The sequence below is a fragment of the Microcaecilia unicolor genome, chromosome 11 (genome assembly GCF_901765095.1).
Source record: "Microcaecilia unicolor chromosome 11, aMicUni1.1, whole genome shotgun sequence".
In the NCBI taxonomy this organism is placed as follows: Eukaryota; Metazoa; Chordata; class Amphibia; order Gymnophiona; family Siphonopidae; genus Microcaecilia; species Microcaecilia unicolor.
This window is the reverse complement of record NC_044041.1, coordinates 112,393,677-112,409,335: the sequence shown is the minus strand read 5'-3', so window position 1 is coordinate 112,409,335 and position 15,659 is coordinate 112,393,677. Positions and strand designations below refer to the sequence as shown.

The 15,659-nt window shown below is 43.8% G+C and overlaps 1 protein-coding gene across 1 annotated transcript in view; it reads left to right on the top strand.

Annotated features, from left to right (window-relative positions):
• Positions 1-15,659, top strand: part of KCNK4 (potassium two pore domain channel subfamily K member 4) — a 44,456-nt gene that overhangs the window by 17,743 nt on the left and 11,054 nt on the right. Inside the window, exon 4 of the mRNA XM_030219955.1 lies at positions 15,309-15,495. Coding sequence (XP_030075815.1) covers positions 15,309-15,495 — 187 coding nt within the window. The remainder of the gene's footprint in view (positions 1-15,308; positions 15,496-15,659) is intronic.

Genomic DNA, 15,659 nt, shown 5'->3' with positions numbered 1-15,659 from the left:
GCTCACAATAACATGTAATGAAATTAAGGTGGGATTTGTACCTGGGTCCCGTTGTTTAAAGTCCTACTACACTGACCACTAGGCTGGCCCTCTGCTCTGCAGGGACATCTGTGTTGCCATTTTTGTACAAATGATACCAGACGGCTGTTTTTGTGCCTGCTTTTTTGGTGTTCATATTTTGGACATTTCATTTTGAAAAATGGCTGTTCTGTTTTTATGCTTTCAGTGCAAGAACATCTTTCTCACATATTTTCGAACAGGAAATCCTTACATTTTTCCTGTTCAAAACTGGCTGTGAGATGGACGGTTTTTTGGATGTTGTGAGCAGGACATTCCAATTCTGACTTGGATATTCTTTTGAAAATGCCCCTCCACGTCTATTAATTTTAGCAGGTGAAATATGGCCCCTCTTCTGCTCTCCCTCTGCCACATTGAGGGAGTAATTCTATAAGGAGGCAATGAGAATGTGCATAAATAACCAGCATATGGGAATATGCATGTATATATGTATCTATCATACACTGCCCACAGAAGGGTGTAGGCTGATTATCTGACTCTCTTCACTGCCCACCCAAAGGTGTGAGCCTACAAATCCTTAGTAAAAATACTCACTCAGTTACTCTGTAACTAGTAGTCCCATCAACCACAGGGTCCTGACTTGACTCTCCTCTTAATGTGAGTTTACGACTCTACAATAATCTATCCCCCTGTGTGCCCTAAAATCCTAGGAAGAACATATCTTTCCCCCTTGGGGCCTAGCATGAGCCTTTCCTCCCTTCTTTGGTCCTGTTTATAAGGAATGTCCACAGCCGATCTGCCTGTGCAGATCATATGCAAATGGTTACTCAGTCACTGGGTACCTATCAATTGTTCACAGCACTCAAGGAATTATATCACTAGCTCCCAGAAGGGTTAGTTCTCCCCTCTCCCATCACCTCCCACGTAGCTTCCCTGATAGCTACTTCCTCCCACACAGGGGTCCCAGGTCTTCACCTTAACTGTAAGGATTATTATGATAGCAGCTTGAGGATAATTACTTAACTGTAAGGATGGGACACAGGACTAACCGTAGACCCAGGTAGATATCTTATATGGCACTGTTGTTGGGTTGGGGGTCCTCACTGTTCCATAACAGGATGTACACCCTGTCATAGTACCACATATATGCATAAATATCAATATTCCAACCACATGCTATTGTATAAAATGCAATGGCATGTAGTTTGAAGGTGGGCATGGGCAAAGTCCAGGCACAGTGCACAGTTATATGTATATGTGTGGGGTTATTTTTTAGCAATGTAGTGACTACTACTACTACTACTACTACTATTTAGCATTTCTATAGCGCTACAAGGCATACGCAGCACTGCACAAACATAGAAGAAAGACAGTCCCTGCTCAAAGAGCTTACAATCTAATAGACAAAAAATAAATAAAGTAAGCAAATCAAATCAATTAATGTGAACGGGAAGGAAGAGAGGAGGGTAGGTGGAGGCGAGTGGTTACAAGTGGTTACGAGTCAAAAGCAATGTTAAAGAGGTGGGCTTTCAGTCTAGATTTAAAGGTGGCCAAGGATGGGGCAAGACGTAGGGGCTCAGGAAGTTTATTCCAGGCGTAGGGTGCAGCGAGACAGAAGGCGCGAAGTCTGGAGTTGGCAGTAGTGGAGAAGGGAACAGATAAGAAGGATTTATCCATGGAGCGGAGTGCACGGGAAGGGGTGTAGGGAAGGACGAGTGTGGAGAGATACTGGGAGCAGCAGAGTGAATACATTATAGGTTAGTAGAAGAAGTTTGAACAGGATGCGAAAATGGATAGGGAGCCAGTGAAGGGTCTTGAGGAGAGGGGTAGTATGAGGTAAGCGACCCTGGTGGAAGATGAGACGGGCAGCAGAGTTTTGAACCGACTGGAGAGGGGAGAGGTGACTAAGTGGGAGGCCAGCAAGAAGCAGATTGCAGTAGTCTAAACGAGAGGTGACAAGGGTGTGGATGAGGGTTTTGGTAGAGTGCTCGGAAAGAAAGGGGCGGATTTTACGGATGTTGTAAAGAAAGAAACGAGAGGTCTTGGCGGTCTGCTGGATGTGAGCAGAGAAGGAGAGAGAAGAGTCAAAGATGACCCCAAGGTTTCGAGCTGAGGAGACAGGGAGAATGAGAGAGCCATCAACAGAAATAGAAAATGGGGGGAGTGGGGAGGTGGGTTTGGGGGGGAAAATGAGAAGCTCGGTTTTGGTCATATTTAATTTCAGGTGGCATTGAGACATCCAGGCAGCAATGTCAGACAAGCACGCTGAAACTTTGGTTTGGATGCAAGGTGAGATATCAGGGGTAGAAAGGTAGATTTGGGAGTCATCAGCATAGAGATGGTAGGAAAAGCCATGGGATGAGATTAATGAACCAAGGGAAGAAGTGTAGATAGAAAAGAGGAGGGGACCAAGAACAGAACCCTGAGGTACGCCGACAGGCAGAGGGATAGAAGTAGAAGAGGATCCACCAGACTGAATACTAAAGGTGCGGAGGGAGAGGTAGGAAGAGAACCAGGAAAGGACAGAGCCCTGGAATCCAAGTGAGGACAGGGTATCGAGAAGTATGCTGTGATCGACAGTGTCAAAAGCAGCGGAAAGATCAAGAAGAATGAGGATGGAATATTGACCTCTGGATTTAGCCAGTAATAGGTCATTGGAGACTTTAGTAAGCGCAGTTTCGGTTGAGTGGAGAGGGCGAAAACCAGATTGTAATGGGTCAAGAATAGCATGTGAGGAGAGAAAATCAAGGCAGCGGCGGTGAACAGCACGCTCAAGTAATTTGGAGAGAAAAGGAAGGAGGGAGATGGGTCGGTAATTAGAGGGACAAGTAGGGTCAAGTGAAGGCTTCTTAAGGAGAGGTGTGACCACAGCATGTTTAAAGGCAGCAGGGACAGTCGCAGTGGAAAGTGAGAGGTTGAGAATGTGACAGATAAAGGAATAAGAGTAGGAGAGATGGCATTAAGAAGGTGGGTGGGAATGGGATCAGAGGAACAGGTGGTACATTTTGAGGAAGAAAGGAGAAGTGTAGTTTCCTCAATAGTAACTTCAGGAAAGGAGGAAAGGGAATGAGGGGAAGGAGAGAGAGGGGAACGGACTAGTGGAGGGAGAGGTGGTGGGAGAGGTGAGAGCAGTTATACCAGTTACACTCTTGTTGAGAGGGTTCAAACAATTCATAATGTTGCAGTACATCTGATCTATTCTTTGAAGAAATCAGATAGAATAACACCTTTTTTGTGACCCTGCACTGACTTCCAGTGGAAGGTAGAATTTTGTTTAAGCTAGGGTGTTTGATCTTTAAGATCTTAAATGTTCTAATTCCTCAGTACAAGGTTTATCTCATATTTAGGCCACTAGCTGGTTAATTCTATGATGTTAGGAATAGAATAGAATAGTGATATTGTTTCCTAGTCCTAGAGACTTCAGCAGGCTTATTTTCATATATATAATACACCCAAGAGTATAACACACATCAGGGCTTTTTTCACCGCCTTCCAGAAGTATCATAGCCACCCCATTACATTTCTCACTCAAAATCTCCTGGCTGGTAGAGACTTTGGTAGGTTTCGTTTCTTTTCTCTTGTCTTTCAACAGGTGCAAAAACTCCTGCAAGTGAAATATGGCTGGGAAACATTGTGTCACTAAAGCTCTTGCCCCTGTAGCTGTACAGACCCTTAGTCCATGCTATTCTGATGAGTCTTTCTCTGGACACACGGTTAGTAACATAGTAAATGTCGAAAGATAAAGGACCTGCCCAACAAGGTGGTCAGAGATGTATCTGGCATTCTGCTCAGGTTTCACTTCATGATTAAACACTGGTATACTTAGAGGGGCACTTTCGAAAGGGACGTCCTTGCAAAACGGCCTGATCCGGGGGCAGGGAAACCCATATTTTTGAAACAAGATGGACGTCTATCTTTCGTTTTGAAAATACCATCAGGGATGTCCAAATCCTTAAATTTCGCCGTCCCTAGATTTGGATGTCCCTAGACATGGATGTTTCTGATTTTTGGCGATTTTTGAAACCAAAGATGTCAATGTCAAAAACCACCAAATGCAAGCCATTTGGTCGTGGGTGGAGCCAGCATTTTAGTGCACTGGTCCCCCTGACATGCCAGGACACCAACCGGGCACCCTAAGGGGCACTGCAGTGGACTTCATAAATTGCTCTCAGGAACATAGCTCCCTTACCTTGTGTGCTGAGCCCCACAAAACCCACTACCCACAACTGTACACCACTACCATAGCCCTTACAACTGAAGGGGGGCACCTAGATGTGGGTACAGTGGGTTTCTGGTGGGTTTTGGAGGGCTCACTGTTTCCTCCACAAACGTAACAGGTAGGGGGGGATGGGGCTGGGTCTGCCTGTCTGAAGTGCACTGCACCCACTAAAACTGCTCCAGGAACCTGCATACTGCTGTCATGGACCTGAGTATGACATCTGAGGCTGGCACGACATTATTTTTTAAAGATTATTTGAGGGTGGGAGGGGGTTAGTGACCACTGGGGGAGTAAGGGAAGGTCATCCCCGATTCCTTCCGGTGGTCATCTGGTCATTTCGGGCACCTTTTTGTGCCTTAGTCGTAAGAAAAACACGACCAGGTAAAAACGTCCAAGTATTCGTCAAGGACATCTTTGTTTTTTCCAATTATGAGTCAAGGACGTCCAAGTGTTAGGCACGCCCAAGTCCCGCCTTCGCTACACCTCCGACACGCCCCCTTGAACTTTGGCCGTCCTTGCAACGGAGTGCAGTTGAAGACGTCCTAAATCGAACTTCGATTATACTTATTTGGACGTCCCTGGGAGAAGGACTCTATCTTCCGATTTATGTCGAAAGATGGATGTCTTTCTCTTTCAAAAATGATCCCGATAATCTCTGTCTCTTCCTGCCAATTTTGGGGCACAGACTGTAGAAGTCTGCCCAGCACCAGTCCTACTTCCTAACTGTCTGCCATTTATAGAATTCAGACTGTAGAAGCCTGCCCAGCATTGGTCTTACTTCCCAACCTCTGAAGCTGCCCTCAATGCAAAAAGGACATTCCTTTGTTTGCAAATGGAAACTTACTGCTGGAAGTAAAGCATTCTCAAGAAGCCCCACTTCTAAGGGTGATCAACTGAGAAAAGATTACCCTCTCCCTCTCCGATATTCATCCTGCAGTGGTCAGTGGTCTTTTAATGCCTAGATGTTAAAAACCATTTAAAGATAATGCCTAGATGTTCAGCTCTGGGACGTACCTGGATACCAACACAGAATATCTTACTAGTGATATTCAGACCGGTACCCGGATAACTAGCTAGATAGCCTGTCTGCTGTCTTAACTTTATTTAGGTAGTTTATTTATTTTTTATTTATTGGGATATTAACCACCTTTATGAAGAGATTCACCCAAGGTGGTGTACAACAGGTACAGTTTAACATAAAATGTACAATTTTGTTAACAGCATAACAATAGCAAAATAACCAGGAATAAACATAAATACAATAAATGAGGTAAACTTGAAAAAAGTAGACTGAAACCTAATAATAGAACTACCGTGAAACAGTATAAAAAATATACACATTTAACAGCACTGGAATTCAAATACCAGAGCATAATACTAATGATAGGCCTAATAAGCATGCATTAGAACATTCAACTAACATAGATATGATGCCAATGATTTTCTACAACACGGCTTACCATATAGCTGAGGGACCAAGAGCAGGTATTTGATGGGAACAAAATACATTGTGCAGAGATAGTTGGGATAATTAGATGGTTAGTTAAACTCAAGGCAAGTTCTTTGTATAGAGGAGTAGCTTAGTGGTTAGTGCAGTGGACTTTGATCCTGGGGAACTGGGTTTGATTCCCACTGCAGCACCTTGTGACTATGGGCAAATCCCTTAACACTCTATTGCCCCAGGTACAAAATAAGTTCCTGTATATAGTATGTAAACTGCTTTGATTGCAACCATAGAAAGGTAGTATATCAAGTCCCATCACCTTTCCCTTTATAGTTAAGTAAGAGATAAGGAACTGATCTAAGTTACAGTGTGTGTAGCAAGCTAGTCCAGGTACAGCATGAGTTTATAGTCAGTCACCCTATGTATTAAAGGCTTGGGAGAAGAGCCAGGCTTTCACCTGCTTCCTGAAGTAGAGGTAGTCTCGAATGACATGTAGCCCCTCTGGGAGTAAATTTCAGCGCAGGGGGCTACTCCTGAAAAGGCTCCTCTTTTGCTGAGGATATAGATAGTGATGATCCTTGAGAGGAGCTCAGAGGTCTTAAAGGTGTGCAAACTGATAACTTATTGTTTAAGTACACTGGCCCATTTTGTCTCAGGACCTTAAAAATCAAATACTGAGTTTTATTTATTTAAATCATTTATTTATAATTTTTCATTTTACAAGGGTCACTTGCAAACAGTAATACAGAGATGATTGCACATTAATACAATATAAGAAGAAAACAATCCCAACTAGATATATGGATTATATACAATCTTTCTTTTTCTTAGACCACAAAGTGAAGAAAAATAGGGAGAGTGAAATAAGACAAGGAGATCAATTAAACAGTAAACAGAAAAAAAGAAAACATGGTATTAACCTGATTATCCCCAGATATTACTCATCTAATACATTATTCCACATTGATCATCTGGTTGGCTTCCTCAAGACCAAATACGGCGTATAGTCAATTCATTTCATTGAGAACATACTTATTGTCCAGGTTTTAGTTAGAAATAATACATCTGATTACATTCTCTCTCTTTTAAAAACCAGAAATTATTTAACGATACATATATTCAAGTCTCTAATTCAAATCCCACTGATTAAAGCAATCCCAGTTTTCACAGGCTTCACTCCTTTCAAAGTAATAATTAAGGAAATATTTCTGAGGAAAACTTTACGAGTCATACCTGGAACTCTGGGAAAAACAATAATCTCGACATTAATCATCCACAAAAACATCCACCTTATTATTCAAAGTTTCTGGTCCATTATCATTTTCAAGATCATAACCACTTCTTGCTTGTACAGAACTTCACCTGTCATATCAAATTTTTTCACTCTCAGAGGGTTCAGTCAAATTGTCCATGCAACTCTCCAATAAGATCATATCTGAAACAAAGTTATTTACTACCGCCGTTAGGTCCCAAAGCACCTTCCAGATGGTATTCAATGTAACCTCCACAGAAGCCAAAAACTCCAAGATGATTTCTCTTGAGGTGTTTAGGAGTGGTTCCGCTGATTCAGGTTCTGCTGTAAACGTCCTCTGTTTCAGCATATGTCTCTAACTCACTCCTCCACTCCTTTGGACATGGTGGTTGAATAATTCGGGAGCGATGGGGTTGTTTTTCCAGGTCCAAGAGCGTCGACGCTCCTTCGCCGGCGCTAATCAAAGGACTCGCCAACCCTTTCATCTGTGGCCAGTTCGATGCGCAGCGGTCCCACACTTGCTACTCAGGGGACAAAACGCTGGCCATCAGCGGCTGACTGCTGGTTGTTCCCTTCCTCTCAGTTAAGGAAAATGCAATTGCAGAGAGGAAATTTACACAAAGAAGACAGAACCTCAGAGGGCAGCTGGGCCGTTGGGCATACGAACTCCAGGTCACCATCTCACCACTCTCCCAGTTTGGGACACTCTTTGTCTGGTTTCTCCTCAGAGGCCTGTATGATATGGGTAGCCCTTCAGCATAGCAGTCTGAGTCATTGAATCACAGAAGCCCCTCCACCACTACAAGGTGGTGTCCCTTCGGAGGGGCAAATATTGAGTTTTAAATTTAGCCCTGTAAGCTACTGGTAGTCAGTGTAGCTTTTGCAGGAAGGGTGTGATGTGGTTATGCCACTTGCAGCTTTCTATAAATTGTGCTGCAGCATTCTGAATTAGTTGGAGCTGATACTAACTTTTTTTGGTTTGGCCAATGTACAGGGCATTACAGTAGTCTAGTCATGATGTTATCATGGCATGGACCACTGTGGTCAGAGTTGTCTTTTCAATATATGGAGAGAGATTTTGTAGCTGCCGTAGATGATAGAGACAATTTTTAAGGTTGCTTGAATTTGCGGAATCAGAGTGAGCGATGAGTCTAGCAGTATCACAAGATTCCTGACCTGTGATTTTAGGGGGAGTTCATACTTCCCAAAAGGTATTTTGAAGTTGGGTATTTGTCCACTTGTGTTTGGTACCCAAAGAATCTCTGTTTTACTTGGGTTCAGGCAGAGTTTGTTGTTGTTTGCCCATTCTTGAGTTACGGTTAGGCAGGCAGTCAGTTTATTCAGAGCTGTGGGTAGATCTGGTTCAATGGGCATGAGTAGTTTCAGCACAGATGCAGAATTTTGTGTCCATTGACCGAAGCAGCTCATCTAGAGGCTTGAGGTAGATATTAAATAAAGTGGGAAATAGTATGGATCTCTGTGGCACCCCACAGTTCAGTGCCTAACGTAATGATGTGCTGTTGCTGAACATAACTGATTGTTGTCTATCTGAGAAATAGGATTTGAACCAAGTAAATACCGTGCCACTGATACCTGTTTCTGCCAGTCTTGTAAGCATGATATTATTATCCACAGTGTCGAAGGCTGCCGAGAAATCCAGCAACACTAGTATCAAGGCAGATCCCCTGTCACGGTTTCTGTGCAGATCATCAAGAACTGCCTCTGTTCTGTACCCAGGTCTGAAGCCAGATTGATGTAGGTCTAGCCAATTACTTTCAATTAGCCAGTCGTTGAGTAGAGTGCAGACTGTCTATTCTATAAGTTTTGCCAGGAAAGGAATGTTAGAGATTGGTCGGTAGTTTTTGATCTTGTCCTGGCCAGTGAGCTCTTTTTAGTATTGTTGGCAGCTGCCCTTCCATAAGAGAAGAGTTAACAATTTTAGTGGCCCCTTCAATGAGGCCTGCGCTCGTTTGCTGTACAACCTTTGCTGGGCAGGGATCAAGAGGGCAGGTTGTAGGCTGTCAACCTTTCAGGATATTTTCAAGAGCTTCCTCTGTGACCTGGTTGAATGAGTCCCAGATGGCTGTGCATGGTGGGGTAGAGCGAGTGTTCTCTTCATTAGCTGGTGGAGCTTTGATGGAACTGTCTGTAACTCCTGATGGAGACCTTTAATTTTGTTGGCAAAATAAGTGGCAAAATCATTGCTGGTTAGGTGTGACTGGGAAGGTTGGTTCTGTTGTGGGGTCTGCAGTAGGCTGTTTACTATTTTAAATAGCTGCTTGATTTAATTTGCAGCTTGTTCTATGTGTTGAGAGAAATATTTTTTTTTTGGCTGTTGTTATAGCTTGGTGGTACATTGCCATTGCTTTTTACAGTTGAGCCTGTCTTCATCTAGGTGAGATTTTATATATATGGTGGACTTTATATTACCACTAACCGGGTAGCTCCAGGCTCCGCCCTTGGATTTCCACAGCATTATCCAGATAGCGCAGTGGAGGGTAACTTTTATACACAGAGGGCCGCATGAATGTCAGTAGTATCCCTAGTGGGCCATATCATTACATAATGTTGGAACTGGAAATGCTCAGAGTTCCATAGACAACCTGTAATAAATAAATAAATATGTAACTAAAAACAACGAAACAAATTTCTAGAGTGGTTATTCTTAAAATAGTTATGAAATATAGTATTTCAATTCACCAAAACTCTGGCTAATAATGTTTTCTTTGTATACTTATGGTCTCACAGGCTGCATAAAATTCAATGGCGGGCCACAGGTTGTCCACCTCTGGGATAGTGGTCAGTAGTAAAGATAATTTTCAGTAGCTTTATCCAGATAATGGACATGGAAACAAGACACATTCAGTGAGAGGAGGGGGAGTTTCCTGCCTTATCTAGGTCAACTAATTGCAGAGCATAAGGTGGTAGAATAACACAAATGTACAGGCTATGAGCTGTGTCCGGTTTCTTCAAATACTGCTGCCATTTCTTCATGCCATGGTTACAAAGAGTCTGTCCACCAGTCTTTTTCTAGCCTTTTGGAAACAGGCTGTTGTACTACCCGTTATCAAGGATTCTATGGGAAATTTTAGGCCAATTTCAAATTTACCTTTTGTTTCAAAAATTGTGGAAAAAATTGTTACAGTTCAGTTGTCTGATTATCTGGATCAGACCAATGTATTACATCTCTGTCAAATAGGATTTCCTTCTCACTATTCCACAGAACACACATTTCTTGGTTTGGTGAACTCAGTAAAATTGATCCTCGATGAGGTAGGAATGTTATTCTGTTTTCTCTTGATATGACTACTGCTTTTGACATAGTCGGCCACGTTATTCTGCTTCAGTGACTCATGGATCTTCAAATCAAGGTATTGCCCTTCACTGGTTTCATTTTTATCTCACTGGTTGCTCTTTCGTGGTTCATCATTCAGGTTCTATGTCTTGCATACTCCTGTCTTTGCCTCAGAGACAGGAGTAGCCTTTTGGAGGTCTTCTGGAGGGTGGACCCTTGCGAAATCTTCCCCCCAGGCAGGACCCCAGGCAAGAAAAACTCTGGCTACTAAATAAGTATTAAGCATAATAAATGTTTATTCAAATAGTCAAAGAAGCCAATCAGTAATTATTGAAATATCAACAAATAAAATCCCAATAGAGTATAATATGTAGCAAATAAAAACAGAGTTTCCCTGGGAGCTGTCAATAAGTCCACCTGCTAATGGACACACTGAGGCTCGCCATCCTCAGTTCTGTTTCCTCTTAAACACTTTTTTCTTCCTTTCTTCATTATCTTAATTATAATTACCCTTGAATATGCATCTTTGCAGAATATTCTATTTCCTTTTATGGTGAATCCTGTTCCAGCACATTCTACCAACTTCCAACTTCTATCATTTATTCCCTAATTGCATGGACAGTTTAAAGCCTGTCATATAAAACATAAGTCTTCATTAGATAATGATTTGACCTATGTCCTTGTTATGCTAGTCACTATGCTAGCCCCCCCCCCACACACACCCTTTTACTGAAGTTACAATGTCACCCACTCCCACTTACTTCTCCTTTTGATTGTTTATCTGGATATTGCAGGTGTCCTATGACTAAGGTCATAGGAGTCTCTGGCTCTTAGTTGCTGACCAGCAACTTATCACAAGTTAGCATAGGCCAAATGTCAAACCACAAATTTCTACAGCCTTAGAAAGGTAGTTACCAGAAAAAAAAATAAATTTCTGTCTTGGAAGTCCAAATCTGCTCCCAGCTTAAGAAATGCAAAACAACTATATTAAAATAAAAACTAGAAATATAGTGGGTTGGCACCTTGCCATGGCCTCTATGATATACACTCTTCATCCTGACTCTTATATTCAGGTGTCCCACAAGGCTCTATTCTTGGGCCAATACTATTTAACATTTTTCTGGCCCCTCTGACTCTTCTTCTCCAATCACCTGGGTTCACATTTTTTATTTATGCAGACGATATTCAGCTTCTTTTGCCTCTTGATTCACCTTCTTCTAGTATCAGTTCTGTTTCTAAGAAACTTGACTTGGTTGCTGATTAACTTTCTGAAATCAAATTACATCTGAACCCAAGTCTGTTGTAATGTTGTTCTATTCAAATTCCTCCCCTATCTCTCTTCCTACTTTTACTATTAAAGATACACCTCTGCCGTACCATTCATCCACTAAGATTTTTGGTGTCACTATAGACAATAATCTGGCTTTTCATCTCTAAGGTGGAAGAGTGGCCTAGTGGTTAGGGTGGTGGACTTTGGTCCTAAGGAACTGAGTGCAATTCCCACTTCAGGAACAGGCAACGCCTTGTGACTCTGGGCAAGTCATTTAACCCTCCATTGCCCCATGTAAGCCGCATTGAGCCTGCCATGAGTGGGAAAGCACGGGGTACAAATGTAACAAAAATAAATAAGGTGGTTTCCTTTTGCTTTTTTACCCTTAGGCAGGTAAGTTCTACCCATTCCTGTTTGGAACCCTCTTCTTTACTTATTCTCTTGCATGCCTTGGTTTCGTCTAATTTAGATTACTGTAATTCCTTCCCGAATGGTGTCCCATAATCACAATTACATAGACTTCAACTGGTACAGGATACCGCTGTTAAGCTTCTCTATAATAAGAAGAAGTTTGATCGTGTTCCTCCACTTCTCATTTCTGAACACTGGCTTCCAATCCCCTACCAGATCACATAGTAACATAGTAACATATGTTACTATGTTACTATGTTATCCTAACTCATCAGATAAAATCCCTAAGCTGTTCTTTTTTGACAGCCCATCTCATTCCTTACTCAACTAATAGGGCTATCTGATCATCACAGCAACATCTTCTATCTAGTCCTTCCTTCCGACAGGTGTATCTAGACACTACTTCGTGCATCAGCGTAGTGGCACCAATCCTCTGGAATAATTTTCTCCTCTACCTTAGGATTGAGACCTCTCTCCACAAGTTGAAATCACAATTAAAGTCATATTATTTTTCTTTTGCTTTTCCTACCTTAATCTAAGATTATTATTATCATCTGCCTTTTATCTTGTCCACTGCTCCCCCTTTCGTGCCGCTGATTCTAGAGATAATATACGTTGTCTCCTCCCCTTATCTTTCTCCCTGCCCTGGCTCCTCTCTTTGGCCCAGATGATTAATTTCCTGTGCTGTTTCGAAACTTCACCCTAACAATATCGCCAGAACAGCATGGGGAATAAACTCCCCAATGATCAATGCTAATAACTTGCTAATTTAGGTGCGTTATTAATGTTGATCATTGGGGGAAAGTGCGGGAGGATTGTGCCTGGGCATGAGCTCAGGCACAATCCTCCAACACTTGCTTGACAGGTTGGGAGGTCCGTGGGACCCCCCCCAAAAGCAAGGCCCTGGTGGCCTGGTGCCCCCAGTGGAACTCCAGCCCCTCTAATCCCCCCCACCAAAATAAAAATCCCTGGTGGCCCAGTGGGCTACACACCCCACCCCCACCCGCCCTGGTGGTCTAGCAGCCCTCCTGCATATCTTCTTGTGTGATGGAGGAGTGGGTAGCACTGGGATGCGCTGGGCAGGGCTTCCCTACCATATAATGGCGACACCTTGCCCTTCCAGTGCATCCTGGGATACACTGGATGGGACTTTCCTACCATATAAGGGAGAAACCCTCCAGGATGCATTGGGCAGGGCACCGCCATTTTGGAGGTGGTGCTGGAAGAGGAGGGAGTGGTACTCCCTCCTCCATCACTCAAGAATGTATGGGGGAGGGGGCCGCTAGACCACCAGGGATTTTTATTTTGTATCAGGGGCTGCCCCCTTGCCCCTGTGTCGGGGGGGGGGGGCAATCGGGAGGCTTGAGGTCCACCTTGTCACTATCTGGAGGTAGGGGGGCACTAGGCCACCAGGGCCTCAGCCACTGGGGAGTCTGGGGGTCCACTGGACACCCAGGACTGACGGTGGCTGCCTGGCTTACAGTGACAGCTTGGGCTGACTTTCATGGGAAGAGATGGGGGGGGGGGGGGGAGGAAGAGCTTTAAACTTAACACCAGCTATGAGCTGGCATAAGGTTAAGGTGCTCTTCGACCTGTACGATCAGAGTGCAGTGTTCTGATAATATGGGTGGAATACCGGAGAGCTCATTCCTTGCATGCTCAGACACCCTCTGATCATCAGTGCTGTGTAAATGCGGGTGCTAGTCCAGCACTAGTGGCCTCTATCGCCCGCATTTCCTTTTGATCATCTGCCTGTGAGTGAATTGTATCTTCTCTACCCCTCTCTTTTTTGTGGATTGTTTGTCTATTGTCTGTTTTATTGTTTGGTTAGCCCCTATAATTTTAGACTTTTAATATATTTGTGATATATCACATAAATTGAACTTGAACATAATAGTGTATGTGTGTAGTCTTATCTTTTAAATTTCATTTTTTTAATATGTCTCTTCTCCTGTCGTTGTACACTTTCCCTCTTTTCAGGTCTCCTCCCTACATTTTTCTCTCCTGACTGAATGAGCTCTGTTTGTTTCTCTCTGATTTTCTGTGCTTTTCTTTCTAGCTTTGCCTCCTCTGCTTGTTTTTCTATTTTGTCTTTTTGTCTTTCAGTGGCATAGCTGGAAGGCAATTTTGGGGTAGGTCAACAGATTGAGCAGGCTGACACATTTCCTCTCCACCCCTGCTCCCCCACCCCTCATCTCCACTAAATTTGAAAATTGAATACCTTTGCTGATGGGGATCCTCAGGCCCTACCAGCTAAAGACATTCTTAGTTTGCTGAACCTCCAAGCTGTCAGAACATTGTGGCTGTCATCTGCAGCGCTCCCAGCCGCCAATGCCGTCTCTCTGCACATGGTCAGTTCTTGTCCATGAACAGAGCATGTTTGAGAACTGAGTATGCGCAGGGTAGTGGTGTAGCTGTGGGGGGCCTTGGGGGCTGGGCCCCCTACTTTGGACTCAGGCCCCCTCCACAACTGCAGCAGTCGTTGAATGGCTAGCAGGGATACCTAAACCCTGCCAGCAGAAAAGATCTGCTGCCTGAACTGCCCCCATGCTGTCTCTGCAGTGAAGAAGCCGTCAGCATGCTTTCCAGTCACTGACACTGGCACTTCTGACCAAGCCTGTGTGGAAAGTTCTGGCATCAATGGCTAGAAAAGCATGCCACTGATTTCCTCACTGTACAGGCAGCATGGTGGGGGGGGGGGGGGGGGCAGAGTTTGGGCAGTGGATCTCTTTGAGTAGCAGGACTTGGGCATACCCTCAAGCACAGGTATGATTTTTAATATGTGTGGGGGGGGGGGGGGTGGAGGGAGCAGAAAGGAAATGTGTGGCCCTCTCAGTTCACCCCTGGGCCCACAAAAGTGGACTGCTGGCTATGTCCTTGGCATGGGGTGCCACTATTGGCCTGGGGATTCAGCAAATTGAGAGCTGCCAAGGCTTGGGGAACCCGCCAGCTATACCAATAGTGAGCTCCACTGCTGGGTGGACTTGAGCCAAGAGTGAATAGGCTCATTTGTAGCTGCGCCCCTGGTGTGTTTGATTTTCTATTTGCTATGTTTCGCCTTCTTTCTGTCTTATACCTTCTGCAGTGGGTCTGTCTTCACTGCCCATCATATTTCCTTTTCTGTACCTGTCTTCCTCTCTTTTTCACTACAATCTCTCATTTTTTTTCTCTATCTTCTGACTCTTGTTTCTCTTTTCCTCTCCCTGCCAGTTTCTTTCTTGTCTGTCCTCTTCTCTTCTCTTTAATGTACCCTCACATCTCTTCTTCCTCTGCCTCTGTCCCCTTTCTTCTTTCTCATGTCACCCACTGCTTTTTGACTCAGTTTTTCTTGAAAATTCTTCTTTTCCCTCTTTTCCATATCTCAGCCTCTTCATTGCTTGACTGTCTTGTGTCTTTCAGAAATGGCGGGTTAGCCGCACCATTGTGCGCGTGATCTCCGCCGTACTCTTCATCCTGATTGGCTGCCTTTTGTTTGTGATGATCCCCACCATAGTGTTCCAGTGGGTGGAGAACTGGACCCTGCTGGAAGCCACCTACTTTGTTGTCATCACTTTGACCACTTGTGGATTCGGGGATTATGTGGCTGGTGAGCTTTGGCTTTTTTTTTCAGTCAGTAAAGACGGTTTATTTACAGCACAGCTACTCCTATGGCATGTGCCAAAGTGAACATATGCCTGAATTTAAAGCTAAACAAGTCACTGTATTTAAATGTGGCATCAAACACACTGTGAAGTATATGTGGTGTGTTGA